Source organism: Ciconia boyciana, chromosome 6 (genome assembly GCF_034638445.1).
Source record: "Ciconia boyciana chromosome 6, ASM3463844v1, whole genome shotgun sequence".
In the NCBI taxonomy this organism is placed as follows: Eukaryota; Metazoa; Chordata; class Aves; order Ciconiiformes; family Ciconiidae; genus Ciconia; species Ciconia boyciana.
In genome coordinates this window covers 2078341-2104749 of record NC_132939.1, presented here as the reverse complement: position 1 = coordinate 2104749, position 26409 = coordinate 2078341, and the positions used below count along the sequence as shown (strand labels likewise).

The window sequence follows — 26409 nt, the reverse complement described above, 5'->3', positions numbered from 1 at the left end:
GAGCCTCTCCAGCCCCAGGGGGGCCACCACGAAGCTCTGTCACCCCCCCAACCAGGCTGGCAGGTCCCTCAGTCTTTGCCCAGCACGGTGGTCCCCTCCTTGCTCACCCTCCACCGGCATCAGGCTCTTTTATTTTTTTTTACCCAGAGCATCGTGCCGCGCTGCCGCTGGGTCGGGGCCAGCCTCTTGCTGCCGCTGCCAACTGCGAGATGCCCCTTCCCGTGAAATCGGGGATTGGCACAGCGATAACCCAGAGCCCCTCAATCTTTACACCCAGAGCATTTTCCCACGGGCTTTCAAGGTTTTCCAGCCGCTTTGCTGTGCGGCTTTCTCTGGAAATGCAGGAATAGGTGTTTTAAGGCTCTACGGAAAGGTGTTTCTTTTCTATATGTGTCCTTCTATGCATTTGCAGCCCTGAAACCTCCTGGGGAGGAGCGGGTACCTCTCAGGGCTGGGGACAGCGGGTGGCAGGGACCCGAGAGGGTGTGGGGACCCCCGCGGGGCGATGGGGAGAGACCCGCTTGGGGACACACGGTGCTGGCGAGCCAGGAAGGTGGCGGTGACCGAGGGGCCGTAAAAATGGTGGCAGCGCAGGCAGGAGAAACACCGCGGCAAAGGCTGGCAGCCACCGTCCCGTGCCGGTGAGGACGGGGCCCGCCGGGAGCCGGGTACCCTGAGGGACGGCACGGCGAGTGCCACCCGGCCGGGGCGAGGTGCCGTGTGCCCCGGTGCCGCCTCTCCGCCGTGATGGGGAGGGTTGGGGGGCTCGAAGAGTAGGGAGAGATCCGTGCCCCGTGGCCACCGGCAGCGTCTCGGAGGAAGCCCCTGGCCCTGGCTCGTTCCGGGCTCGGCGCTCGGCAGCTCTTGTTTATGGCGTCTGCTGCAGCCGCAGCCGTCCCCGAGGAAGAGGTGGGGAGCCCGGGACAAGCCCCTCTTGCCCGGCATCACCGGCACTGCTCGGAAAGCTCTGGCTCTCTTCAACTGCGAATGTTCCCCGGGGAGACCCCCGTGCCGGACCACCCCACCGGGCACAGGGCTGACCTTCCGTGCCTACCTGCTCCCCACGCCGTGGATGCTCCCCTGCCTGCTCCTCGGGGTGGGCACGGGCCGAAGGACCACGGGGCTCCTCTCGGCAGCGCCCCTTAGAGGGGAAGGGCCCCTGGGGACAAGGCATGGGGTGGCGGAGGAAAGGCCATCTCCATGTTGGGCAGAGATCTTGGGGGGTCCATGAAATGCCGGCGACTTGGGGGAGAGGAGCCGCTGGGGGAGTGGGGCTGCTTTACAGCCCTGGGTAAAGCCGGGGAGCACCCACACCCCAAACACCAGGGCTGGGCCCCGCATCTCGGAAGGATGCTGGAGCCCCAGAGGGGGGCTGGGAAAGGGCAAGGAGGATGCCCGGGGGGGGCTGAGCGGGCGAGGGGTCTTCAGGATGGAGAAGGTGGCTGGGAAGGTTGGCCGGGAGAGCGCGCGGTGGTCGTCGGTCTTGGTGTGCTGGCGGTGGGCTGAGCCGGGCTGCAGGAGGGGTCTCTGCACCCCCCCGACGAGGGAAATGGGGAGACGTGGAGCTGAAAAGGGGGGGACGCGATCTGCCGAGGGGCACTGACGCATCGCCCCGGTGCTGTGCGTGGGGAAGGGCGCAGCTAGGCCAGCCGCGGGTGCTCTCCCTCGCCGTGCCTGGCGTGCCGCAGCGGCGCTGGGGACGGTGCCCGGGGACCCTTTTGTCACCTTCCCCAGCTACACCCCCTCCCCGGGGGATGCCGGGGCTGTGCGGGGGGCTGGCTGCCGCCGGCTGGTGTTGGTCACCCCCCCAAAAAGGGGATCTGGGCGTGCTGGGGGGGAATAGGGCGAGCACCCACATGCCTGTGCCCCCGTCCTGGGGCTGCGGCCGCTGCCGGGCTGCCCTGCACCCTCTGCTCCCCAGGGCACCCCAATCCTCCTGGGCGTCCTCCAGCTGGGCTGCTGGGGGGGTCCTCGTCTCCTCCATCCTCCATCCTCCTCCGTCGTCTCCTCCTGCTGACCGCCAGGTCCTGCTGCTTCATCTAGGGAGGATTCCTGGTAAGGGGTTCCCCCGGCCCTCCCCGAGCTGGCGGTGTCCCCTCGGTTTTGGGGCAACGCCTGCTTCTTCACACCCTCCTCCTCCCCTCCCAACAGTTCATCCCCTGGGCTCCAGCTCCATGGTGGCAGAGAAGAAACGGGGAATCCGCGTGGTAGGGGGAGAGGTCTCTGCTCCCAGGGTTTCCCTGGGGTGCAGCGATGCTGGCTCCTGGCACCCCGGCTCCTCCGAGTGCCAAAATGTCCCCGGGCATGAGCGCTCACAGGGGCTGGGGGCTGATTTTTGGCACCCCGCTGCCAGAGGACCCTTGTCCCCTGGATGTGACACATGGGTATACGTGATGGCTGCGGGACTGCCCGCAGGGCGGGGGGCTCGCTGCGCCTGCCGGACCCCCACGAGGGCTGGGGGAAGAGTTTGGGGGGGGGGAATCACCCGTGGTGGCCCGGGGGGTGACCTGCCCGGGGGGATACCTGCCTGGCTCCGTCCCTGACAGGCGAACGGCTGCCCGGCTCTCAACGTCACCAGCCTGCTGGCCTCGGTGGTGGGCGTCATCCTGGTGCTCTGGGACCTCAGCTTTCACCATGAACCCTTCTCTGGCCGGAGCTGGTGAGGGTGTGGGGTGGCGGGGGTCCCATGGCCGCTGGGACGTGGGACGGGGCAGGCTGCGATGCACACGGAGGACACGATGCTGCCAGGAACCTAAAGCGTGGGGCGAGGCAACGCGCGGTCTCACCCGCTCTCTCCTCGCCAGCACACGATGCGAGGGCTCCTGGGCTTTCTGCTCACCTTCATCGCGCCGGAGACCTGCATCCTCCTCCTCCGCATCTACTTTGGCTGGAAAACCAGGCTGGCCGGATCCGCACCGGTGAGCCCTGCGGGGATGGGCGTGCGGGGGGATTTCTGCCACCGGGAATGCAGGGGAGAGGGATGCCGGGCTGGGAAAAGGGGTGACGGGGATGCCAGCCCCACGGGGGACGCGTTGCTCTGGGTGAGCCACCCCAAAATTCCTTAGAGGTGGCGGGAGGGAAAGCACAGCCTCGACGCCTTCGCCCCTGCGGGGTTTCTTCCCTGGCCGGGCTGCGGATTTCACCCCGAGCTTCGTGCCTCCGCCGGCGAAGCTGCCACCCCCCTGCCCTACCACGGGGCACTCGTGGCCGTGCACAGATGGGCTCCGTAGCGGCTCTGCGGAGGGGGCTCTGCCCGTCAGTGGACCTGGCTTCCCCCCGCTTCGCAAAGCGCATTCGCCACGTCGTGGCTTTCCCCGCGTCCGACGCAGAGACGTGCCGCGGCAGTCCCCGGCCCTGCCTGCCGTGATGGCACGGCCCTGCGTCCCTCCCCGGGGACGGCAGTGCTAATAAAGGCTGAGAGCTGGTCCCAGGCTGGTCCCGTAAGCTCCTCGCAGCCAGGCAGGGCTTAAGGCAGGGGAGATGCTTAAGGAGAGCCAAAAACCATCGCGCAGAACCAGTCGGCAGCGACCTCGGGGGGTCTTTGTGCCAACCCTGGCTCTGAACAGGTCGCTCGGGGACGTGTCCCGTTGCTGGTGGCCCCAGGCGTCCCAGGCTGCCACGGGTGCTGGTGGCGGGTCCCCCGCTGGGTGCCATTGCCGGGGCAGGTGGAAGCACCGGTGGGAGAGGAGGACTTCGGCAGGTCTCTCGGCGTAACCGCATGGAGGATGGTGGGAGGGGTGGGGGCAGCACCAAGGTCTGCAGGCAACAAACCCAGCCCGTTGGGGGGGATAAGCCGCTGCCTCGCCTCCCACGGCGCAGCCACCGTGGTGGGGACAAGGGGCGGCACGGTGAGTGTGGGTGCAGGCGATGCCCGCGGCGGGGGAACTGGCTGGGGGGGGTGGGGGTGGCTGTGAGCTGGGGTGGGGGGTCCCGACGGCTCTGTCTGGCCCCAGAGGGGTATTTGGCAAAGGCTGGGTTACTGGGGCTGGCGTCCGTCCCAGCCCTCCTCCAGTTCAAGGAGGTGGTGGCGACGGGCGGTGAGGGGAAGGGGCTCTCCGTGCCCTCGGAGCCGCGTCCCCTCCCCACATCCCAGGCTGATGGCATGCAGGTCGCCTGCAGCCCCCGGATGGAAAAGGAGGGGAGAGAAATAGGTAACAGAGGAAGAGGAGGGAAGTGAAGGAGGACGGCACGAGGGGATCCCCATCCCTGCTGGGCTCAGAGCCGCAGAGACGCTGCCTGTCCCCTGCCCTGCCTCACGGCAGCTCCTCGGAGCGCAGGTCCCACCGAGCCACCCCACGTTACAAAATGCCACCTCCAGGTGCCTTTTCCTCCAGGTCCGGCTGCCGCTGGGTGCCCAGGAGCGACGTTGCCCCGGGAGAGAGCTGTGTGCCGCTGGGGAGGGCTCCGAACCGTGCCCCCTCCCGCCGGGGTCCCCAGGCTGCCTGCTCTCGTCCCCAGGGTCCTTGTCCCCGGGCAGCCTCGGTGCCACCAGCTGCAGCGCCAGCCCCAAGGGTCCCACTGCCCGTCTCCAGCCCCACAGGGAATCCCCATAGGGAAGCCCCGCGGCTGGGTGCTCTGGGTGCCTTTGGAGGTGCTCTCCAAGGGACAAGGACGATGGCCGAGATCTTATTGCGGGTGAAGCCCGAGCACGACCCTTCTCCCCGCACCGACACCGTGGGGTTGCCGTGGGGGTCTGTGTTGGGTCTGCCCCCACGAGCGGCTCTGCGCAGCCCCCCCCCCCCCTCCCCCGAGAGCTCAGTAGCCCCCATTCCTCCCCGCGGGCCCTCCAGGTCCTCCTCGGCGTGGCTCACCTTGGTTTCGGTGGGGTGGCCACCAGCATCACAGGCTCCAGCTTCGCCTCCCGGTCCATCACCGCCGCCGTGCCGCGCCGGTGCACCTCTCCGCCAGGTAAAGAGCAGCCTGGGAGCAAACGCTTGCAGTGCCGTCACGGCAGGCGTCGGGGCCATCCTCCTGACGGCGGATCTGAGCGTCGGTGCGACGTACGGGCGCTTCCCATCCTCTTCCTCGGTAAGCGGTTCTCCCTGTGTATCGCATTATAAACCCCTTCCTGCTGTGAGCTTTTGCCAGGGCGGTTTTCTGCTGGTTTAGCGAGCTTAAAGACGAGCGCTCGTGCCGGCGGTGAGGTGAGGGAGGAGAGCGGAGCGTGCTGGACTGGCCAGAAATCATGGCGGGTTGGTGGGAAGGAAGCAAGCAATGGCTTTCCTTTACGTCTTCCTTCGATAACGGGGAGAAGAGAAATGGCTGGCAAAAGGCACGCGTATTTCTCGCAGTTGACAGTGGGATGTCAGCCCCCGATGTGATTTATTTCCTTTTCCTTGGCGTTTGGAGGGCTGTAGCAGCACGGCAGCGAGAGACGGCTCCAGGGCTGGGGCCGGGGGTCGGTGGCCGCAGGTGGGGGTCAGCACGGCTGGGGTGGTGGTTGCCCTTGGGACGTGGAGCAGGAATGCTGCTCCGGCACCGCACCATCACCAGGGCCAGAGCGGGCTCCCGGTGAACCCAGAGCTCACCGTGGCCCGAGGTGGTGACGGTGGCAGAGCCGGTTCTGCCGGGGCACCGGCGCGGGGCTGCTGCCAGCGCTTCGTGGTGCTCCGTGGGGCTGTGTTGTCTGCAGCCAGGCAGCAACGGGCTCTCAGGCACGCTGCCGTTCCCCAGCCTCCTGGAGCTCGCCATCGCTGCCCTGCTCTGCTGCCGGGGGTACCTGGCCGCCCGCCCCAGCCCGTGAGCAGCACCCGGCTGCCTCCTCCTGTGCGTGAGGGTGATGGGGATGGCCACGAGCCAGGGCCAGGCAGGGTGGGACGCGGTGCGAGGCTGGGACACGTCAGCAGCAGCGTCTGCAACGACCCCGAGACGATGAAGTCCCCACGTGTGTCCCCATGCGGCTCCCGGCCCCCGGGTCCTGGTGAGGAGCGAGGAGGGGGACGCGCCAGGGCTGCGTGACGATGGATGGGGCTGACCTTTCTGCTTTGCGGGCTCCCTTTCCTATGCCCTACGCCCTCGGCAGCAACCCCACGGATCTGCCCGTAACCCCGCCGGCTCCCCCGGCGAGGGCTGTGCTCCTTAATGCCACGCGGGACTGGCACGGAGGGAGCCTGGCCGGGCAGCAGCGGAGACGAGACGCCAGCCGTGCCGGCCCTGCCGCCCCGTCCCCTTCCGTGGACGCCGTGGGGAGCTCACACGGAGCCGGGGAGACCCCGCGTTCGTCTCGGGGGCTCCTGGCCGCATCCTGACCGAACTGGGGGGGATGCCCGGCTGGACCCTGCGTGTCCCTTCCCCTTACAGCGTCTCCGGTAAAGCAGCGGGCGGATGGCGGACGCAGCTCTGCCCCATCCATGGGCTCTGTGCCTCGGGAGAGGGTCGGGGCGGGAAGGGGCTCCGGATACGCGCCCGGGGCACGTCACCGGCCCCAGGCAACCCTACCACCACCTCGGTCCCACGATGGGCTAAATGGGGTGGGGGGGGCTGCGTCCCAGTGGCTTTGGGGGATTTGCTGGTGCCTGGTAAGACCCCCGGGAGCCCCGGTTTGGGCCAAGCCCTGGGGACGGCTGGCAGGAGGTGGCAGGAGGGCTCACACACAGTTACCGGCTGGCGTTAATCAGCCTCGGACATTAACGGGAAGCCCCGGAGGATGCCGTAGCCGATGCCCGCAGCAGGACAGCGGGCAGAGGAGGCCACGGTCCCCGTTTCCATCCAGCTCAGCCGCTGCGTGAGGCTGAGGTGGGGACGGAGGTCCCCTGCCCACGGCATCGCTCCCGTGTCTCCTCCGACGGGGCAGGGACCTTCTCGGGGCAGGGACCTTCTCAGGGCAGAGCTTCCCAGCCCTGCTGAAACCCCGCGACGTGGCAGTGAAGCCCTGGAGACGCGCTGGAGCTTTTCTGCAGCATCAGGAGTTTTACCGGGAGCGAACCCATCAAAGGCTGGAAGGGTAGCAGGAAGGCGATGACGGACGCATCTGGGACGGGCTTTAGGAGCGATGCCGCTGCGCCCCAAACGACAGCGCGAGCCCCACTTGCTGCACTCCTGCCCAAAAGCCTTTAAGGTTGGTTCGGGGCGGGTTTCACCGGGAGCTGGCCCAGACGCTGGCTCTGCGTGTGCCCACGCGTGTGGCAGCCCCTTGTTCGAGGGGTTTTTCCGCGGCGCAGTCCCCGCTCCCAAAGATCGTCTCCGGTTGCGGTTTGAGCTCCCTTCTTGCAATGTTCCCTCCCTGTTGCGTCTCCTTGGGGCGGCTGAATTCTCCAAGGTGCCAGAAAGGTCCCACCACGGCTGTTCCCACCAGCGCTGGAGCAGCCACCCCGATCAGCCCGGTGCCAAAAAAAGGGCAAGGACCCACCCCAGCAGGCAGCGATGCTTCCCCAGCCTCCCTGCCTGCCTCTGCCTGCTCCTGGCTCCACATTTCCTAAGCTGGGACGGATACCTCGGTGTTGAACACCCTCGGAGGAGGTTTCTCCATGGGTTTTTGGGACACAGAGTGGGGACAACACAGACCACGGTCCTGGGATAGCAAACCAGCGTGTTTGTCTGCAGTGAAAATATACGGGTTGGCATCATCACCGCCCAGGGACTGCGATGCCTCCCAGGGAACACGGCACAGATAAAAGCCAGCTGCTTTTTTTTTAAAAAAAAAAACAAAAAACCAAACCTGAAACCTGTCCCAGAAAATGTGGCTTTCTCATTCTGGAACCAGTATTGTAACAGCCCTGTGAGAACCAGAAACATTTGGAGGCAAAGCAAAATGTTGACTTTTGGTATTTTTATGGGGATATAAAGTTTTTCACAGGAAGCAGCAACTTTCTGTGAAAAGCATTTCTGCATCGCAATCTATTTTCCTTGGAAAAAAGCAAAGCTTTTTGGGTTGGAAAAGGACTTTTTAGTTCCACCAGGCTCGTAAACTTGTCCTGCGCTGGTGGGAGGGGATGCTGGGGGGGGTCTCGCTGAATCCCCCCGAGCCTGAGCGCCCAGCCGGGCTTTCCCCACCCGTCCCGTGACATCCTAAGGGACACCGGGCCGTTGCCCTGAAGCCATCGACGTGGGGGTCCCAGCCGCCAGACCAGGCGTGTTTGCACTCCTCCAGCCGTGCCGAAAGCCACGCTCGTGGGGCAGACGTCTCGCCCGGCACCAGCCCTCAGCCCGTGCGTGAGCGGCTCCTGGAGATTTAAAAGGAAGAATAAGCAGCGAAGAAAAGATTTCCAGCTGTCGGGAGAGCAAAACTCGACCTAAAAAAAAATAAAAAATCCAAGGAACGCGTTGTATATATCAGCAAAGCCAGAAATTCCTGCAAATAAAGGGCTGGAAGGCTCCACCGACCGGGCTTGCCACTTCCCCGCATCTGCTCGGCCAGACGCTTAAAAGCTTCACCTCCTCTGGCATCCGTTTCCAAAATAAATCGTAACATCCTACCTTGGGCTCCTGCCATCCCCAGCTGGATCTGGCTTTATTTAGAAAGGGAAGAGTGCTTTCTCCACGGATACCTCGCTCGGGAAGGGGTTTTGCTCAGCCTCTTCCCCAAGCCCCGCTGCTGGGCCGAGGGCAGTCACGGCTGTTTCTGGCTGAAAGGCTGAAACTTCAGGAATGCTTTAGGAATCTGAAAAGGCGGATTTGGGAGGAAATCCACCGTAGCAGGCGGTTTCGGCTGGGAACACAAGCCGTCGCCTATGCTGGAGGACACCGTGCCTGTATAAAGGCTAAAGAGGGGATCCCAGCATTTCCACGGGTGCTAAAGTGTTCCTTACCCCTTGGGTGCTGCCGGGGCTGGAACACGATCCCAGCCAGCGCGGGACTCGTTAGCATCGGAGTGTCGAGAGAAGCTCTCCCTCCGGAGAGACTTACAGGCTAACAGGCATCGGGAGTGCGATGAACAGGCGCGGTTGAATCTCGTCCATCTCCGTGTTTTTCCTGGAAAGCCGTGCCGCCAGTTGCAGCCCTTTACAAGGCCAAGTGCTCGCTCCCCCGCCGGGGCTGCGGGATGGAGGAACGCCATCGGTGGGATGGAGGAACGCCATCGGTGGGATGGAGGAACGCCACCGGCAGCTCCTCCCCAGCACGCAGGGGCTGCGAGCGCCCGGCGCTGTCAGCAGCGGGTTTTCCTCCGCCTGATGTTTTCCGCCATGGGATGGGGGACGGAGGCGGGCTGCGGTGCCTGGCGAGCCCCCTGCCCTCTCCTCCCGCTGCCTGCCCAGAAGCAGCGGTGAGACCGGGCAGGCACCGGGGTGAAGATGCGAGGCGCTCGCTGCCCGCGTCTGTCCTACCACCTCTTCTGAGACCCAATTTCGGCCGCTTTGGTGGGAGTTCGTGTCCCCCCCCCCCCCGCCCGGCTACGGGCAAATCTTCTGGGGCCAGCGCTCAGCCGCGCTCTGGGTTTACCAGCTAAACAACCCCCGCTGCTGTGCCAAAAATCCTCCCATTCCCCAGCGCGTGGGAGCACGGGGAGGGCACAGACTGACGGTGCTCCCTCTCGTTAGCCAACGGACAAGGAGCTCGGGAAATGGTCTGGCTGTAAGGACCCAAAACGGGCCAGGGGAGAGCTGAGAGCCCGCGGCCCCAGCTCGGCTGCTGAGGCTTGCCTGGCATCCTGCTCCCTCCTCCGTGGCACCATCCTGTTCCCAGGCTCGTAGCCATTGTACCAGTTAGCCACTGGTCAGTCGCCTGGTTTCCAGCCCACGTAGCAGGGATGCGGAGAAAAGCCTTCGGAAAAGCCCCCGGAGAAACACGGGGTCTGCAGGGATACGTGGCCAGACAGCTTCGCTCCAGTGTCTCTGCGAACTCAAGAGGCGAGGACGCGGGCCGTGCCGCCGGTCCCTCTGCTCTCCCGCGAGACACCGAGACGTGGCCGCTTTCCATGACCTGCGCCCAGGTTTGGTACCACCGAGCCCCTGGTTTCCCGCCCGGGATGGGGGGCTTCTGCCGCTCACCCCTCGCTGGGGATCGCGCCCCGCTGCTGGCCCCAGGGCTGGAAAACCTCCGCCGAGTTGTGGAAATGGTGTGCCTCCAAACCAGGCGTCTCAGCTCCCTCTAGGGCCAAAGGAAAGGAAAAAGCACTTCTTCCAAAAGTTGCTCCACCTGCTCCTAAAATCCTCAGCTGGAACCGGGCTGTGGAGGGTCCTGGCCCTCCCTGGGTCTGCGGTGAGAGGCTTGGGCAGACACGGGGGTGTTGGGGCCCCGAACGCCGGTGACGCCTGCGGCCGCCAACGCGGTGTGAAGCCAGCCCTCGCTGCCGGCGGCCGAGCTCAGAGACGCCAGAACCCTGTGCCTAAATATTCCCGTTCCACCAAGAAATAGCTCGGGTAAAGCCTCGGGCAGCGGTCAGACACTCGCAGCCTCCAAGGGAGGAAAAAGCCCAAGTGGGGTCGAGTCAAACCTCGTCCCGCTTGTCCCTCGTCCCCTTCTCCTGCACAGCAGCCCCCCTGGGAACGAGGGGCTTTGTTCCTTTGCGCGGTCCCAGAGCCCCAGCTCGCTGCAGCACCCAGCGCTGGGGGCTTTACCGAGCACAGGGGAGGATGAGGATGAGTGGGAACGGGACCAGCACCCAGCACCCTCCCCCGCAGCATCCTACCCCACACCCGTCGAATGTCCAGGAAACCTGGGGGGTCCTCGCAGGCCGGTGTGGGGGTCCCCGGCCCTCCTGGCGAGCAGATGGGGACGGCGGCCACAAAGGAAATAGCTGTTTTCTGGCAGACCTGCAGACCGGTGGCCGGCGGAGGGAGGAAGGGGCCTCCGAGCTTGCCCCTCGGGAGCTCTTCGCCATGTGCGGTGGCTCCGTTCCCAGGCTGAGCTCTCATTTCCTATTGGAAAAAAAACCGCACCTCCTTTCCCTTCGGCTCCCGCCGGGCCCGTGCCGGAGCCGTCCGGCACCGCAGGCCGTGCTGCCGGCCCCCCGGCTCGCTCCTGCAGGTGGGCTGTCCTCGGCGGGGCCAGGGTCGAGGCGCTCATGAAGGAAGGAGAACCCCAAAGAAAATTAAAAGGCAATAAAAGAGCTTCCTTGGGACCTTTACAGACTAACAGGGTTTATAATGTTTGTGCCATGTCCTGTTTCACTCCTTTTTTTCTTTCCCTGTAAGGGAAACCACCAGGGCTGGCTGTCTCGTAGTGGCCCTAACGAGGGCAGCCAAATGAATCTCCGATCACCTCGTTAGGCCCCCGGCACACGCCTAATTGCGGAGACGATGCCCGAGCAAAGCGTCCGCAACTGGGGACGGAGAGGACTCACCCAAGGCTGGGCAGGAGGGGGGGTCTCCTCCTCGGAGCATCCCAAGGGACAAGCGTCCAGCCCCTTCCCCGGGCTGCAGCGAAGCCCTTGGAGGGGCTGCCCGCCTCGGGCTGGCAAAGCCCCTCTCCCTGCCTCCCTCTGCCTCCGCCTCGTGCGTGCAGGCGGGTGCGTGCGGGGTTTTTGCCAGCCTCTCTCCACTCCGTTGGCAAAGCCGCCTCGTTGAGCAAGAAGGGACCGACGAGATTTCCATGAACAAACTTCCTGCAGGGAGCAAAGGGCAGCGGGACCGCGTCCCTGCCCGACCACCACCTCCCAGGGAGGTTCGGACAGCGAAGGGACCGCTAACGGCGTCCGTGGGGAGGAAGAGGAGGGCAAGCCCAGGCTGAAGGAGGTACCTGGGTGGGGGCACGAGGTGTGGGGTGCAGGACGGGGTGTGGGACATCCTTGTAAGAGGATGTCAGTGCTTCTTGTGTCACCGCTCATGCGGACACGTCCCATGTGCTGGTCCCTGGGCCGGGTGGGAGCTGGCCTGGTCCTTCAGCTTCCTCGCCTGCCCCAGCTCCGCTCTGCCCACAGGCGATGGCAGCCACCTCGGTGACTGACACCGGGGGCGTGAGGATTATCACGGAGGTCATCCCGGCCACAGACCCCCGCGCGGCCCAGCTGGTCTCCGGCTCCAGGCCGCCCGCGCCCGCTGCGTCGTCATTTCAAGTCAGAGGCTTCAGAAGGGCTCAGCCCAAGGCGCTGGGGGTGAGACCACGGTGTCCCGGGGGCACGGGGCACCTCGGGGGCAAAGCGGGGACCGAGTATCCCCAGGGACTGCCCTGCTCGAGGTTCTCCTTGGCTGGGGCAGAGATGACGTTTGGGACCAGCTCCCTTTGCTGCCTCACGCCGCTGTGCCGAGTGCCAGCGCAGCCAACCGTCCCGAGTCCCTTCTCGGCACCGCGGGGCGCAGCCCGGACGCGGTGTGAGGGTGGGATTGGGGTGGGACACGGCTAACGGCAACGGCGATATCCATCCTTTGCCGGTGCTGGCAGACGGGCAGCGCTTTGGGCCAAGGGTGACCGGGGGGATCCCTCACCCCCGTCCTTCCCCAGACCATCCACATCTTCACCGGGATCATCCACGTCTGCTTCGGCATCATCCTGACGGCGTCAGAGTACAGGGCCCCTTCCCTCCCTGTGGCCAGCGGGGTCCTCTTCTGGCTCGGGCTCCTGGTAAGCAAGGACATGCCAGGCCTTCGCCTCCTTGCCGTCCGACGAGGACAGGGGGATCTCAGTGGATCGGGGGCCAGATCCCCTCGTCACCAGGGTCTCCTCTTACACCCACATCTTCTGGCCGGCCCCTCTGGGGATGGAGGGGGTGCGCACGCAGCCCTGAACACCGATTCGCAGCCGGAGGGGTGCCGGGATGTGCGGGATGGGTGACGGGGAGGGGTGCCTTGCTGCTGACACCCTCCTTCCTCTGTTTTCTGAGCAGCTCCTGGTCTCAGGCTCTCTGCTGGTGGAAAGTGAAAAACGAGAGAACATCTTGCTGGTAAGGGGGTCCCCCGCAGCCAGGCTGGGAGGGGCACAGCATTCCCCCGTTGTTTCTGCGACTTCTGCCCCTCTCAGCGGCTGGTGGGACCCCTCCGCAGCCCGGATTCATGCCGCAGGGTGTACAGCGAGGCACCTAAAGCCCGTCTCACCCTTGGGAGGTGCCCAGCTCCCTCCCCGTCGACCAGAGGGTGGGTAACCCTTCAGGGCCTCCACAAGATGCTTGGGACCTGCCGGAGCAAGTCTTGGGTGACGGGGAGAAAAGGTGTCACGGAGGGTGGCTGTCTTGGGTGGCTCCTCCAGGAGTATATTTGAGCTGAGTGGAATAATCCAGCGTGGAGGTGTCCCTGCTCAGATATGTCAAACAGAAAGCCCCAAGCGGCCTCTCCCTCGGCTCTGCGGCACCTTACGGGCGTCTCTGGCTGGGTGGGCGTCATGCTGCCACCTGCACAGCTCCTGGCAGGAACAGAAGGGACGGAGGTGCCGATGGCTGACGCGAGGTGACCCATACAGGTGAAGACCTGCTGCATCGTTAACGTGGGGGTCATCCTGAGCACGCTGGTGGCCACTCTCGTCCACACCACGGCCATCAATCGCAACATCCCCAGCTGCGAGAACAACTTGCCATACCAGCTGAAACCCGAGTGGTGCTTCAACGCTGAGAACAAGGTAGAGCCTCCCGCTCCCGCTCGGGCGGCGGAGCTGAGCCTCCCGCCGCTGCGCAGGACAAGCAAACAGGGGCGATGGCCGCGCAGGGGAAGGGGACGAGGGGCACTGCCAGCAAGCGGGACCCACAGGACTCTTCCGCTCTCCTCCTCGCAGATCCTGAGCAACGGGCTGGATTCCATGTTCGTCATCTTCTGCCTCCTGGAGTTCTGCACGGCGGTGGCGGCCCTGGCCTTCGGCTACTATGCCGTCAAGCAGCACAACTACACGCGCATGGTGAGGGGGGCCGGGGCCAGGCCCCTCGTGGGGCCCCGTCGCAGCCCAGAGCGCTGGGAGGATTTGGGGCACCAGCTCCAGTGTTTCAGTGGGAGCAGGGTGACATCGCCCACCCCCTTCTTTCCTCTGAGGGGCCACCCCGGGCCGGTGGCCCACGGGGGGGGTCTCTCTGCATGACCCCAAAAGCGGGATTTCCCCCCTTTTTCTCTCCCAGGTGCTGTAGCCATGGCCAAGCCCACAGCCGTCCCGTTAAGAACCACTGCACGCCTCAGCCCTGCTGCAGCCGAGGTGCCGGAGCCCGGGGGGGAGCCTCCCTGGTGCCTGACGATGGAGCCCGAGACCCCTCCGCGCCCTCACCCCGGCCCCTGGGCCTGGGCCTGGGCCCGGGAAGGAGCCTGCTCCCCTCTGGGGGTTTGGCCCCCATTAAAGGCCTCACCCCCCAGCCCAGGCCACACGTCTCTCCGGGGCTCGCTCGGGGGGAGCCTCGCCGGGCCCTCGCACCGGGTGGGAGTGGGGGGGGGGTGGAAGGCACCGAGGACGGGCCGTCACCACGACGGGATGATGGGCACCGGTACGCCTCTGCCCGGCACAAACATGGCGACCTCCGCCCGGCGGGAAGTGCGGCCCGACACTAAAATGGCGGTCGGGAGGGGAGCTCGGCGTCGCCGCTCTTCCGCTCTGAGCATGCGCGCGGCGGCGGTGGCGGCGCGGCGCCTCTCTGACGTCATCTCACGGCGCCGTCGGGGAAGGGGCCGCGTGGAGAATGGAGGGGGAGTGCGGGGCGGCCCCGACCCCGGCGCCGGGCCCTGAGGAGCCCAGCGGGGCGGCCCCGGCCCCGGCCCCGGCCCCGGCTCGGCGGCGTCGGAAAGCCGCCAAGAAGCGAAAGGAAGCGGCGGCGGCGGCGATCCCGCGGGGCAGGCCCAAGTCGGGGCGGGTGTGGAAGGACCCCGGCAAGAAGAGGTGGGCGTGGGGGGAAGGGTCGGGCCTCTGGGGAGGGGTCCTCCAGGGTCGGGGGAGGGCGTTTTGGGGGGCCTCTGGGGGAGGCAGGGCTGTTTGGGGATTCTTGAGCTGGGGAGAGGCTCTGCGGGTGCTTTGGGGAGAGGCTCTGGGGGGACAGGGCCGTTTGAGGGGTGGGTTGAGCCGGGAGGGCCGTGGGGCGGGCAGGGCTGCTCTGATGGGCCCACGGGGGTGGTTTGGGGGGGGACGACGACGACTCCGGAGACTTTAGGGAGGACACGGCTGTTTTGGGGGAGTTCTGAGCTGGGAGGAAGGTTTGGAGGGGATGTCCAGGGGCCGAGGCTGCTGTGGGAGGCTCTGAGCTGGGGGAGTTTCACAGAGTTCTGGCCCGAGGAGTTTCTGGAGAGGGCCCAGAGGGAGCAAGGCTGCGCAGGGTTTCTGCGAGCCATGGGGAGCTCAGCTCTGCCTCCCCCAGCTGCTGACACGGCCCGTCTGCCTGCTCAGGTTCTCACACATGATCCAGGACAAGGCCCTTCGCACCTCCTGGGCGCGGAAGATGAAGGAGCGGCAGGAGAGGAAGCTCGTCCAGGACCTGGCACGGCAGCTGCAGGAGGGGAAGCAGAGAGAGCGAGAGGTAACGGGCCTCGGGAGCTGGGCCTCGGGCTCGGGACCCCGCAGGCAGCATCGCCCAGCCCCTCCGTGCCTGCTGTCTCCGTGGGGCGGTGACCGTGTGGGGCAGGTTTGCTGGGCAGGTGGGGGCTCTGGTGTCCCAGCCCTCGGCCGGAGCTGCCGGCTCCCTTTGGCAGAGGGCCGTGACCAGAGGCTTTCCGCCTCTCGCCATACGCAACCCCACGTCTCTGCCCGCATCCCAGGCTTCGGGGCCGTGGCGTTATTGTGGCAGAGCCCTGCGGGGTGCCTGCATCGCAGCGAGCGCAAACCCTTCTTGGGGACAGTCGGGACGGTGAATTCCCTGTCGTCCTGCCAAATCCGGGCTGCGACGGTCACGTGCTGCAAGTCACTGACTTGGAATAAACTCGCTCAGTCAGTTCAAGCCTCGTGTGAGGGGAAAAAGCGCTGCTGGCTTGGCTTTGTGCAGCAGATTTCATGCTTGGGCAGGTGTCGCTCGTGCTGCTGTAGCCGCGCAGCTCCCTGACCGGCGTCTGCATCAGCCGCGGTCGATGCTGGTTTGGGTTTAAGCCCGGAGGGAGGCACCCGCAGGGAACGTTTTGGTGCTGCTCCCACAGGAGAAGAAGCGGCGGCGGGAGGAGAACCTGAAGCGACGCCTGGAGAACGAACGGAAGGCGGAGATCGTCCAAGTGGTGAGTCGTGGCTGGGGACACCGCGGTGGCCTGGCAGAGCCCCTGGCCTCCAGACCCCGGGCACCGGGCTCCAGTTTGCTCCAGTTCTTCTCCGTGGCTCCTCCTTTGAAGGATGCTGTGAGCAGCACTGGGAGGATGGGGGAGATCCCACCAAACCCAGCTGCAGTAGCGGGGTGTCTCCTCTGCCGAGTGGGCAGCCGGTGTCCTGCAGGGTGGGGTGGGGTGGTGGCTTCTCCGTCAAGCTTGAGACAACCGGGGAGGGGGTCACCCTGGGGATCGCTGGCTCACAGGGCGACAGAGTGAGGGAAACGGCGTCGATGGGGATCCAAGCACAGTGGGCTTTCGTGTGGGGGGCTTTTCTGTCTGGAAGAGACCCGGGAGCTCGGGGTGGGTGTGGTGAAGACCTGCACAGCCCCGCGGTGGTGGCGAGGATGGGGTTATCGCCTGTCCCCTCTGACACAAGAGCTGGGGCAACTTGGGAGATGTTCCCAGGGCGGAATTTTAGGATAAATCTGATCAGGAGCCGGATGGCTTCGTGTACAGACTTTGACCATTTCTACGTCCGCCGCTTTGGCAGCGGGAGGAAGAAGATCCCATCCCGCAGCTCCATGCAGAGGGGCCTGGCTGTCCCTGGGGCTGGGCCAGCCGTGCCGCAGGGGTGGGAGGTGGGCGCCCTGCCGTGCCGGTCTCGCCTGGCTCCCCCCCCTGGTGCCGTCTCTGTGCCTGAAAGCCCCCTCTTTCCACCCCCCCACCCCCCTCCACCTCCAGATCCGGAACCCGCTGAAGCTCAAGCGAGCGAAGAAGAAGCAGCTGCGGCGGGTGGAGAAGCGGGACACGCTGGCCCTGCTCCAGAAGACACCCGTGCGGCGCAAAGCAGCCACGGATTGAGACGGCAGAGGGGGCATCGCCATGCCCGGCCCGGGCAGCCGGGGTTTCTGTGGGTCCTGCTCCTCTCCAGGGGTGCTTCTTCGGCTCGGCGGGCAGGAGTCGCTGCCCGGGCCCTCGGTGTTGGACAGACAGCGGGACAGAACTGGGGCGGGTTATGCAGCACCATCGCCCCTGCCCTGTGAAGTCGGGGGGTTGCTGACAGCCGGGGGCTGAAAGGAGAACGGCTTCACTGCCCAAACCTGCTTTTTCTTTATAAAAATGAATAGGAACTGACCCAGACTCACCTCTAACGGCTGGGGGGGGACTGGTGGCTCCAGCTCAGGGCCTTCCCTCTGTGGAGGCAGATCTCCCTCAGCCTTCCCGGGATTGCGGAGTGCTGAGGTCCCTTGCCCCCCTGAGGCTCCCCTTCCTCAAAAAGGGGTCTCGCCCCCCCCCGCCCCGCCCCGGGAGTGAGCCCTGGAGCCTGTCGCGAAGGGAGGGGCACATCTCTGCTGCGGAGATGGGAGGGGAGCGCACGGTGCGGCACAGCCTCCTGTCACCCTTCTCTGGGGGTGCTGGGGGGCAGCACCGCTGCGGGGTGGGTTCGGGGGGGGGCTGGAAGGAAGGGGCTTGGGGTGGGAAACCCACCCAGATCTCTTCACCTTCCTGGTTTTTCTTGCTTTATAAACTCCCCTTTCTGCATTCCTGTTGAGGGCTGTGTCTCCAGGCTGCTGGAGGGAGTGGGGGGGGGCCAAGGGCGTCACTGGGTGGGCAGGGAGGCTGCAAACACGAGGCTGCTGCCCTTGCTTGTGGTGGGGAGCCCATGGTGGTGCCCGGGCCCAGGAGCTTCATCCTGGGGTGGCAGCTTTGTGGGGGGACGGGACACGGACGAGCTTGCGGCCCCAGGATGAGCAGTGGCCGTGGGGGGGGCTGGCCCTGTGCCCCCCCCAAGGCAAAGCGAAGCACGGGGGCGGGTTAATCACAAACTGGGGGCATCACAGGGGCTCGGGGGACCCCAAAGAGGGGGGCAGAGCTCCCCGTTGCCCCCACTGAGTAGGAATTGGGGGGATGAGGGGGGTCCCACCCACGCCCAGGGCAGCCCCCGTTGAGGGGTGCCGCAGGCAAGGCGTGGGGGGCCTGGCAGGAGCTATGGGGTGCAGCGGAGCTGTGGGGCAGCTGCCAGCGTGGCCCGGGTCATGGGGCAGGAGGGCTCTGCCCTCGCTGCTTGCTGGGTTAATGATTGCTGAGGGAATAGAAGAGCCCTGCCTCTCCCACCCTCTCCCTCCCCAGAGGCACAGCCTTGGTCCCAGCTGGGTAAGAGGGCTCGGAGCCCATCCCCGTGGCTTCAGACCTCGCAGGCAACCAGGGCTTCGGAGGGGAGGGCGGGGGGGGGCTGCGTTCCTGGCAGGGTGTGGGTGGGTGAACTTGGCGTCTCCTCCCAGGGTTGGGCTGGGGCCAGCACCTCGCCGGGCTCCCTGCCTGCTGCCGTGGCCTACGTGGCCGCCATGCTGTGGGGAGGGGAACCGGGGTCTGCAGGGGATTGGGGGGTCCCCGGCCCCCCGGCCCCCGGCCCCCTCCCCTGGTCCGGCCCCGGGGTGCAGAGGAGGAGGATGGGGAGAGGGAACGGTGGGTGCTGGGGACGCCAGGGCTGGGGGACAGAAGAAAAAGGGGTGTCCCTGCTGCCGGGCTGGTTTGGGGGGGTGCTGGAGGGGGGTTTGGAGATGGGGAAGTGCCGGGGAGGGGGGGGGACAGGGACCAGGGAAGGAGGGGGCGGCGGGACTGGCTGGGCTGCAGACCCCATCGTGCGATCGCCAAGTCCCCTGGCCCCTCGTTAGGGTCCCTGGGGACAGTCCCCGAGCTGCCAGCCCATGGTGGGCCACCGAGCAGCCCCCCCCTCCCTGGGCAGGGCGACCGTGGGGCCCGAGTGGGATGCTCGGGGGTGACGCTCATCTCCGTCCCCAGATGCGCCATGGTGGAGGTGACGGTGACGCCGCAGTCCTCGCTGGCTGACCGGCCGGTGCAGGTGCACGTGCGGGGGCTGTCCCCCTCCCAGCTTGTCACCCTGCGGGCATCGCTGACGGACGAGCACGGCGAACGCTTCCAGGCGCGTGCCTTCTTCCACGCCGACGGGGCGGGCGAGGTGGACCCCGGGCGCCATGCCGCTCTGGGCGGCAGCTACGCCGGCGTCTGGCCCATGGGGCTCTTCTGGTTCCTGCAGCCCGACACCCTCTTCCGTCGCCTGGTCAAGCGGGACGTGGCCGGCAGCCCCTTCCTCGTCCGCCTGGAGGTCTTCGATGGCGTCCGCCTGGTCACCGGGCCCCAGGACCAGCCTCTGGCCTCCTGCGAGGCCGAGCGGTGGTACGTGGGTCCCGGCGTGCAGCGGATGCCCATCCGGGAGGGCAGGGTCCGCGGGGCTCTCTTCTTGCCACCCGGTGAGCAATGGGGCGCGGGGGACGCCGGGATGTGGGGTGGCACCGCTGGCTCCTCTGCCCCCGGCGGTGACGGTCTCTTTGGCTGCCCGCAGGACCGGGACCCTTCCCGGGGGTGATCGACCTGTTTGGGGGTGCGGGTGGCCTCATTGAGTTTCGCGCGGGGCTGCTGGCCAGCCGGGGCTTCGCGGTGCTGGCACTGGCCTTCTTCGCCTACGACGACCTGCCCCGCACCCTGGCCCAGCTCGACCTGGAGTATTTCGAGGAGGCGGCCGAGCTGCTTCTCCGGCACCCCAAGGTGAGCCCTGCAGCGTGGCGGGTGGCCCCTGCGAGCAGGGACGTCCTGGTGAGCAGGGACGTCCCGGGGACTCGGGACATCCCGGTGAGCGGGATGTCCTGTTGACCGGGGACATCCTGATAAGCAAGATGTCCTGGGGGCTGGGGACGGCCCGGTGAGCGGGATGTCCTGGTGATCTGGGGGTGTCCTGGCGACTGGGGACATCCCAATGAGAAGGATGTCCTGGTGACCAGCGATGTCCCAGCGAGTGAGTTGTCCTCGTGACTGGGGACATCCCGGTGACGTCCTGGCGAGCGGTGCAGCCAGCTGGCTCCGTTTCCCCCCACTGCAGGTACGAGGTCCCGGCCTGGGCGTCGTTGGCGTCTCCAAAGGAGCAGAGGTGGCCCTGGCCATGGCCACCTTCCTCCCGCAGGTGGTGGCCACGGTGTGGATCAACGGCACGGCTTTCCTCCACGGCAACCCGCTGGTCTACAAGGACCTCCGCATCCCCCCCATCCCCTACTACACCGAGCGCGTGATCTTCACAGAGGTGGGGGCCTTTGACAACTCGGCCATCTTCGCCGACCCCCGGGACCCCGCATACAGCGCCTCGGCCATCCCGGCTGAGAAGGTCCGGGGGAAGGTCCTCTTCGTGGTGGGGGAGGCCGACCGCAGCTTCAACAGCAAGCTCTTCGCCGAGCTGGCCATGGCACGGATGCCGCCGGAGAGCTGCCGCCTTCTCTCCTACCCCGGGGCCGGGCACTTGATCGAGCCCCCCGGCTCGCCCCTCTGCAGCATCTCCAGCATCCGGGGCACCCCCCGGCCGGTGGTGTGGGGGGGTGAAGCCCAAGCCCACGCCAGGGCTCAGGAGCATTCCTGGCAGGAGATCGTCCAGTTCTTGGAGCTCCACCTGGGCCCCGCCGCCACCATGAAGCTGTGACGGCGACGGGGAGTCGGTGGAAAGGGGCCGGGGTTGCCCCTGGGCTCGTCGTCCCGCTCAATAAAGTTCTCTGCCAGCTGGCGCTGCCTGCTCCTGCCTGCGCTCGTGGGGTGGGGGCACCAGGTCCCGGCAACGGCACGCGGGAGGACCCCCATGTGCATATAGGTACATATATAGGCACAGCCACGGCTCAGGGGGCTGTGGGGCTGTCGCTGTAGCCGATACCGCTCTTTAACGAGGCGGTTAATGTTTTAGGGGGGCTACGGCCATACCCCCGGCTCCACACACCCTTCCACCGTGAGCCCGGGTTCGGTGCCGCGAGCCGGGGGGAGCTGGGGGTGGGTTTTTCCCCTGGGAATGCCGAGGACAGCGGCTGCCACGAGGCAGGAGGGTTTTAAACCCCCAAAACGCTGAGGCTGGCACCGGGGCTGGGATGGAGGATGGCAAACAGGCAGCTGGGCACCTTCTCGCCCGGTACGTGCCAGGGCAGGGTGCAGGAGGTGGCCGTGACCGTCACACCGGCGAGGTGGGGTGGGGTGGGGTGGGTGGGGGTGACTCCGTTTAATCTGCAATAAAGATAAGACCCAGAAGGGAAACTTCTGGAGAGGGAAGCAAAGGGAACCCACAAAACGCTGCGCTCAGCAGCCACCCGAGGGGACCAAGGTCCTTCTTCTTCCCCGCCCGGGGTGCCGGGGCAACTCGGCTCCGGCTTTTCGTTGTGCGCTTGCCCATCGCTTGACCGCAGCGGCTCCCCGTTCACCTTCCTGCGGGGGCCGAGCATCCCCAGGGCTTGGGTGCCCGGCACAGCTCTAGGGTGAGGGCAGCACCCAGCCAGGCACGAGCGCGGGGTGCCGGGGAGCACCCCAAAGCAGAGGAAGGCGACGGTTGAGCCAAGGGGTGGCCCGGGGACCCCTGGCCCCGCGCCATGCTCAGGGCAGCAGTCTCGATTCCCCATTCGTAGGAACAATTTCTCCCAACTCCTCGCTGCCGTGGGACAAAGTGAAGGACTTTCAGTTCCCCCGTGGCACTGCTGGTGGGGCAGAGCCAGGGTGTGCAGCCGCTGAGGGGCGGGGGGGGTGGATTTGGGGACAACTGCCCGCTTCCCTGGCCCCCAGACCTCACCGGGGCCGTGCCGCCATGCTCGCCCCGTCCCGCTGCAGGGTCCCGGTCCCACGCCGCCGTGCTCGCCCCGTCCCGCTGCAGGGTCCCGGTCCCACAGCTGCCCTGGCAGCGGGGTGTCCATCGGGGAGCCGGATGCCACCGCTGTCCCCACCGGCTCGTGGCAAACCCTGTGGCAAGGGGGGAGGTGGGCACACACTAGCCCCCTCCTCCCGCCCCGACGGCTTGGTCCAGCTGGGCATCCCGGCCGGTGCCGTCTCCATTGCCCGGTCGCAGGAACAGTCTCTCCCGCCGTGGGACAAACTGGTTCTTTGACCGGTTCATCCCCGGTCACGCCGGCACGGCCATGGGAGGTGACCACGGGGCCGGGGGCAGCGAGTTCGCTGGTGGCAGGGGAGCGAGGAGCCCTGGGCAGAGCTCGTCCCCCCGCCACGGGGCAGGAGGCACCGTCCCGGCACGGCCCCACCGGTCATCTGATCCCTTGCCGTGTCCCAGCTGGCCGGGTATAAATCTGTGGCCCTGGTGCCAACCCACGGAGATCCCCGTGCTTCGTCCGCCATGGGACGGAGCTGCTCCTTCCTCCTGCTGCTGCTCCTCCTGCCCCCGGGGCCGGGAGCCGCCTTCTCACTCCTGCGGTACCGCTACGACTGCGGGGACTACGGCATGCAGCTGCTGGCGTACCCCACCCGTGGCCGCACCGTCCGCTTCAAAGTCATGGGTGAGTGGGGGGCAGGTGGGCACGAGCCCTCCCCGGCTCTCCTTGGGCCGGCGTGTGCCGGATCGCACTGGGGTTACCCCAAAACCCCAGTGCCCCGGGGTGCTGGTGCCGCGATGGGCTGAGCCCAATGGCTTGAATGAGTTTTCGGTGCGGGGCCGTGCCGCCGGGGAGGGTTTCTGCGTGCCGCCCTCCCCGGGGAGCGTCACAGCACCCGGTTGTGCCACCTCACCCCCCCCCCCGCCACCCCGTGCCCGTGGTGTCCCCGCAGACGAGTTCGGCACCCGCTTTGACGTGGCCAACTGCTCCATCTGCCTCCACTGGCTCAACGCCGGGGCGGATGGTGCCATCGTCTTCTCCTCCGGCTACGAGGGCTGCCATGTCCTGGTGAAGGTGAGGCTCCCATCCCAGCTGCGGTCCCCCCTGCGGTGCCAGCGGGCTGGGGGTGACTGTCCCTCTGTCCTGTCCCAGGAGGACCGCTATGTCCTGAGGGTGCAGCTGGAGGAGATGCTGCTCAGCGGGGCCGTGGCTGCCTCCTACGAAGTTAACATGACCTGCCCGCAGCCGGGGGACTACGAGGTCCTCACGCATGGCAACACACACATCGAGCACCGGGCCGGCCGGGGCAACAGCGTCCACCAGACCCAGGCTGATGTCCTTGTCCCCCTGTCCCAGCCTGGCCTCCTGCACCACGTGTCCCAGTCCGCCCTCACCCTCCCGGGACCCCAGGTCTCTCCCCAAGCCCACTCAGAGCAGGTTCACCCCGTGGCTCGAACCCAGCCGGTCCTGGTGCACCCCGGGCTGCAGCCCCAACCCCAGCCCAGCCTGGTTCGCCCGGGGCTTCAGCCCCAGCCTGGCCAGGCTCGCCCGGGACTTCAGCCCCAGCCAGGCATGGTTCACCCCATCACCCAACCCCAGCAGGGCTTAATACGCCCGGGCATGCAGCCCCAAAACCAGCCTGGGCTGGTGCACCCTGGACCTCAAACCCAACCGGGTCTTCTTCGGCCAGGGCTTGTGCCCCAAAACCAGCCTGGGCTGGTGCACCCTGGACCTCAAACCCAACCGGGTCTTCTCCGCCCGGGGCTTGTGCCCCAAAACCAGCCTGGGCTGGTGCACCCTGGATCTCAAACCCAACCGGGTCTTCTTCGGCCAGGGGTTGTGCCCCAAAACCAGCCTGGGCTGGTGCACCCTGGATCTCAGACCCAACAGGGTCTTCTTCGCCCAGGGGTTCAGCCCCAAAACCAGCCTGGGCTGGTGCACCCTGGATCTCAGACCCAACAGGGTCTTCTTCGGCCAGGGCTTGTGCCCCAAAACCAGCCTGGGCTGGTGCACCCTGGATCTCAAACCCAACCGGGTCTTCTTCGGCCAGGGCTTGTGCCCCAAAACCAGCCTGGGCTGGTGCACCCCGGTGTCCAGTCCGGTTTAATGCACGCTGGTGCTCAGACTCAAGCGGGCTTTGTACGCCCAGGAGCTCAGCCCCAACGCCAGCCGGGCTTAGTCAGCCCCAGCTTTCAGACCCACTCCCAAGGTGGTCTCCTCCGCCCTGGGCTCCAGAGCCAAGCTGGGCTGCCTCACCCCGGCTCCCAGCACCAGTCCCAGGCGGGCCTGGTGCGCCCGGCTCTCCAAAGCCAAGCCAGGCTGGTACATCCCGGCAATCCCCGACCGGGTCCAGTGCGCCCGGGACTCCAGTCCCGACCGGGTTTGGTACGCCCTGGGCTTCAGGCTCAGCCCCAGCCGGGTCTGGTGCGCCCAGGACTGCAGCCCCAAGCCCAGCCTGGTTTGCTGCGTCCTGGGCTTCAATCCCAGGCCAGTCTGCTGCAATCCACGGCTCTCTTCTACCCCTCGGCAGGGGCAGGTAAGCCGACGAGGTGGGACGGAGGGGGTGCAGCCAAGGGCTGGGTCCTCCCTGTCCCCGGAGCAGCGGGTCACAGCCGTGAGGGGACGCTCGGGAGGGCAGGGCAGGGCGCTCAGGGCAGCGTCCCCCCCCTCTGCCCCCCCAGGCACCCAGCTGACGCGGGAGCAGTGCCAGGTGGCAGTGGGGAGGATGCCCTGCGTGGCCCCGCAGGGCCGGGAAGCGTGCCTGCAGGCGGGCTGCTGCTACGATGACATGGACCGCGTCGCGCCCTGCTATTACGGCAACACGGGTAGGATGCTCGGCGGGGTCCCCGTCGCCGACCGCCTTGGCCAGCACCCGCCGGGGTGGAGAAGGAGGGCCGGGGGTCCCCGGCGCTCAGGCCGATGGAGTCACGACCTCGTGCCGCAGCCACCGTGCAGTGCCTGCTGGACGGGCACTTCGTCCTGGTGGTGCCGCGGGGCCTCGCCACCCAGCCCTACAACCTGGACAGCGTGCGCCTCGCCAGCACCCAAGCTGGCTGCGAGCCCGCCAGGGCGACGGAGACCTTCGTGATGTTCCGCTTCCCTGTCACGCAGTGTGGCACCACCGTCCAAGTAGGGATGTGACCCCCCCCTCCCTCCCCGAGACCCCCCCAGCTGCTCAGAGCGTGGCTGGGGACCCTGACCCTGCCTGTCCACCCCAGGCGATCGAGGACCGGCTGATCTATGAGAACCAGCTGATCTCTACCATTGATGTCCAGGGGTCCCCCCGCGGCTCCATCACGCGCGACAGCATCTACATGTAAGGGAAGGGTGGGTGAAGCCCGGCAGAGAGCCGGGACCCCCCCTCGGCAAAGCCCGTCCGGCTCCCGCTCTGCCTGCAGCACCCCCCGGACCAGCTCCCCCCCTCCTTGCCCCTGCCGGTGCTTGGCGCCGGGACCGGGGACCCCTATGGCGGTGCCCACCCCTCCTTGGGCTGGGGGAACTGATGCCATGGTGGGGGCCGGAGGGCACGGCGGGGGGGGGGGAGGGGGGGGCATCTAGATCTCCTCTGCTCCCTGCAGCCTCCAGGCTCGCTGCATCTACAACGCCAGCGACCTCCTGTCGCTCCGCATGGAGGTGGCCGTGCCCCCCACGGCCGCTCCCCTGGCCATGCCGGGGCCGCTCGGGCTCCAGCTGCGCATCGCCACGGGTCAGCAGCCCCCCCACCGTCCCCTCCGCCGCCCCCACCCTCAGCCCACTCAGCTTCTCGCTCTTCCCGCAGACGAGAGCTACAGCTCCTACCACCCCGACAGCGACTACCCCTTGGTGAGGGTGCTCCGGGACCCCATCTACGTGGAGGTTCGCCTCCTGCAGAAGACGGACCCCAACTTGGTGCTGGTCCTGCACCACTGCTGGGCGTCCCCCAGCACCGAGGCCACGGCTGAGCCCCAGTGGCCCATCCTGGTGGACGGGTGAGAATTGGGGGGGGGGGGGGAATAGGAGGATGGAAAGGGAGGCTCGCCCGCACCAACCGAGGGTCCCTCTCATACGCACAGGTGCCCCTTCGCAGGGGACAACTACAGGACGCAGCTCGTGCCCGTGGGACCGGCCTCGCCGCAGCTGCCCTTCCCGAGCCACTACCAGCGCTTCGTCATCTCCACCTTCACCTTCGTGGAGCCCCCCGCCATGGCGGTGCTGGAGGGAGAGGTGAGGGAGGCAGGCACGCCCTGCAGCATCGCCCCAGGGGCTGGTCACGGGCTTCAGCGTGCCCCTGAACCCCCCAAGTGTTGGCAAGCCCCCGTCCCGACGCCCCCAAACCCACCCCAGCACCCTTCCTGAGCACCCCCCCGGGGCTGCTCACGGTGCTCGGGGCGGGGGGGGGGTTTCCTTGGGGCTCGGAGCGCCTTCTCCTCGGCTCCCAGCCCCATCGGCCACTGGCCCACCCGTGGCTTCCAGGTGTACATCTCATGCAGCGCTTCTGTGTGCCACCTGGCACAGCCCGAGCCCTGCCGGCCCTCCTGCCAGCTGGGAGTGCCCTCACGTAAGTCGGGGTGCCACCGGCTCCCGCTTGCCTCCTCGGCAGCCCAGGTTGCGGGGGGAACCTCCGCCTGCCCCGGCTTTCCACGCCAACCCCCCTGCCCCTCCCCAGGAGCGCGTCGGGCTCTGGGGGACAGGAGGAGAGCTGAAGCTGCGAGCACGGTCACCTCCCAGGGACGCATCGTCTTCCCGAAGGTCCCCAAGCCGTAGAGAGGCTGAGCCCGAAGGCCCCGGGT

General features: G+C 67.0%; 4 protein-coding genes across 5 annotated transcripts; all 4 read left to right on the top strand.

Moving 5' to 3' along the window:
- Positions 1-11800: 11800 nt before the first annotated feature.
- On the top strand, positions 11801-13921 carry LOC140652782 (membrane-spanning 4-domains subfamily A member 15-like). Its single transcript, XM_072863999.1, has 6 exons — positions 11801-11971; positions 12319-12438; positions 12701-12757; positions 13270-13425; positions 13579-13698; positions 13913-13921. The coding sequence occupies exons 1-6, from the start codon at positions 11801-11803 to the stop codon at positions 13919-13921; spliced, it is 633 nt and encodes a 210-aa protein (XP_072720100.1).
- Positions 13922-14407: 486 nt separating this feature from the next.
- On the top strand, positions 14408-17135 carry CCDC86 (coiled-coil domain containing 86). The gene is made up of 4 exons (XM_072865290.1): positions 14408-14658; positions 15160-15289; positions 15900-15974; positions 16743-17135. The coding sequence occupies exons 1-4, from the start codon at positions 14462-14464 to the stop codon at positions 16860-16862; spliced, it is 522 nt and encodes a 173-aa protein (XP_072721391.1). The 5' UTR covers positions 14408-14461; the 3' UTR covers positions 16863-17135.
- Positions 17136-17978: 843 nt separating this feature from the next.
- On the top strand, positions 17979-20550 carry LOC140653057 (acyl-coenzyme A amino acid N-acyltransferase 2-like). 2 transcript variants are annotated; one of them, XM_072864689.1, is made up of 4 exons: positions 17979-18155; positions 18804-19273; positions 19366-19568; positions 19900-20550. In XM_072864689.1, the coding sequence occupies exons 2-4, from the start codon at positions 18811-18813 to the stop codon at positions 20485-20487; spliced, it is 1254 nt and encodes a 417-aa protein (XP_072720790.1). In that variant the 5' UTR covers positions 17979-18155; positions 18804-18810; the 3' UTR covers positions 20488-20550. The 2 variants fall into 2 exon arrangements, with proteins under 2 accessions (XP_072720790.1, XP_072720789.1); XM_072864688.1 differs by lacking the exon at positions 17979-18155 and adding an exon at positions 18397-18467.
- Positions 20551-22164: 1614 nt separating this feature from the next.
- Positions 22165-26383, top strand: ZP1 (zona pellucida glycoprotein 1). The gene is made up of 12 exons (XM_072863997.1): positions 22165-22324; positions 22593-22714; positions 22793-24064; positions 24128-24176; positions 24322-24465; positions 24585-24769; positions 24859-24956; positions 25219-25346; positions 25419-25608; positions 25693-25843; positions 26093-26177; positions 26286-26383. Exons 1-12 carry the CDS (start codon positions 22165-22167, stop codon positions 26381-26383), a joined length of 2682 nt encoding a protein of 893 aa, XP_072720098.1.
- Positions 26384-26409: the final 26 nt, after the last annotated feature.

What these genes read in the sequence shown, in the direction of transcription:
- LOC140652782 (XM_072863999.1), top strand. Translation starts at nt 11,801, where the DNA reads ATGGCAGCCACCTCGGTGACTGACACCGGGGGCGTGAGGATTATCACG. An exon ending in AACGAGAGAACATCTTGCTG is followed by an intron (nt 12,758 to 13,269) that starts GTAAGGGGGTCC and finishes TGACCCATACAG; the next exon opens with GTGAAGACCTGCTGCATCGT. An exon ending in GCTTCAACGCTGAGAACAAG is followed by an intron (nt 13,426 to 13,578) that starts GTAGAGCCTCCC and finishes TCCTCCTCGCAG; the next exon opens with ATCCTGAGCAACGGGCTGGA.
- CCDC86 (XM_072865290.1), top strand. Translation starts at nt 14,462, where the DNA reads ATGGAGGGGGAGTGCGGGGCGGCCCCGACCCCGGCGCCGGGCCCTGAG. An exon ending in AAGGACCCCGGCAAGAAGAG is followed by an intron (nt 14,659 to 15,159) that starts GTGGGCGTGGGG and finishes CTGCCTGCTCAG; the next exon opens with GTTCTCACACATGATCCAGG. An exon ending in AGGCGGAGATCGTCCAAGTG is followed by an intron (nt 15,975 to 16,742) that starts GTGAGTCGTGGC and finishes CTCCACCTCCAG; the next exon opens with ATCCGGAACCCGCTGAAGCT.
- LOC140653057 (XM_072864689.1), top strand. Translation starts at nt 18,811, where the DNA reads ATGGTGGAGGTGACGGTGACGCCGCAGTCCTCGCTGGCTGACCGGCCG. An exon ending in GGCTCTCTTCTTGCCACCCG is followed by an intron (nt 19,274 to 19,365) that starts GTGAGCAATGGG and finishes GGCTGCCCGCAG; the next exon opens with GACCGGGACCCTTCCCGGGG. An exon ending in TGCTTCTCCGGCACCCCAAG is followed by an intron (nt 19,569 to 19,899) that starts GTGAGCCCTGCA and finishes CCCCCACTGCAG; the next exon opens with GTACGAGGTCCCGGCCTGGG.
- ZP1 (XM_072863997.1), top strand. Translation starts at nt 22,165, where the DNA reads ATGGGACGGAGCTGCTCCTTCCTCCTGCTGCTGCTCCTCCTGCCCCCG. An exon ending in CTCAGCCCCAGCCGGGTCTG is followed by an intron (nt 24,065 to 24,127) that starts GTGCGCCCAGGA and finishes CTTCAATCCCAG; the next exon opens with GCCAGTCTGCTGCAATCCAC. An exon ending in ACGCGCGACAGCATCTACAT is followed by an intron (nt 24,957 to 25,218) that starts GTAAGGGAAGGG and finishes TGCTCCCTGCAG; the next exon opens with CCTCCAGGCTCGCTGCATCT.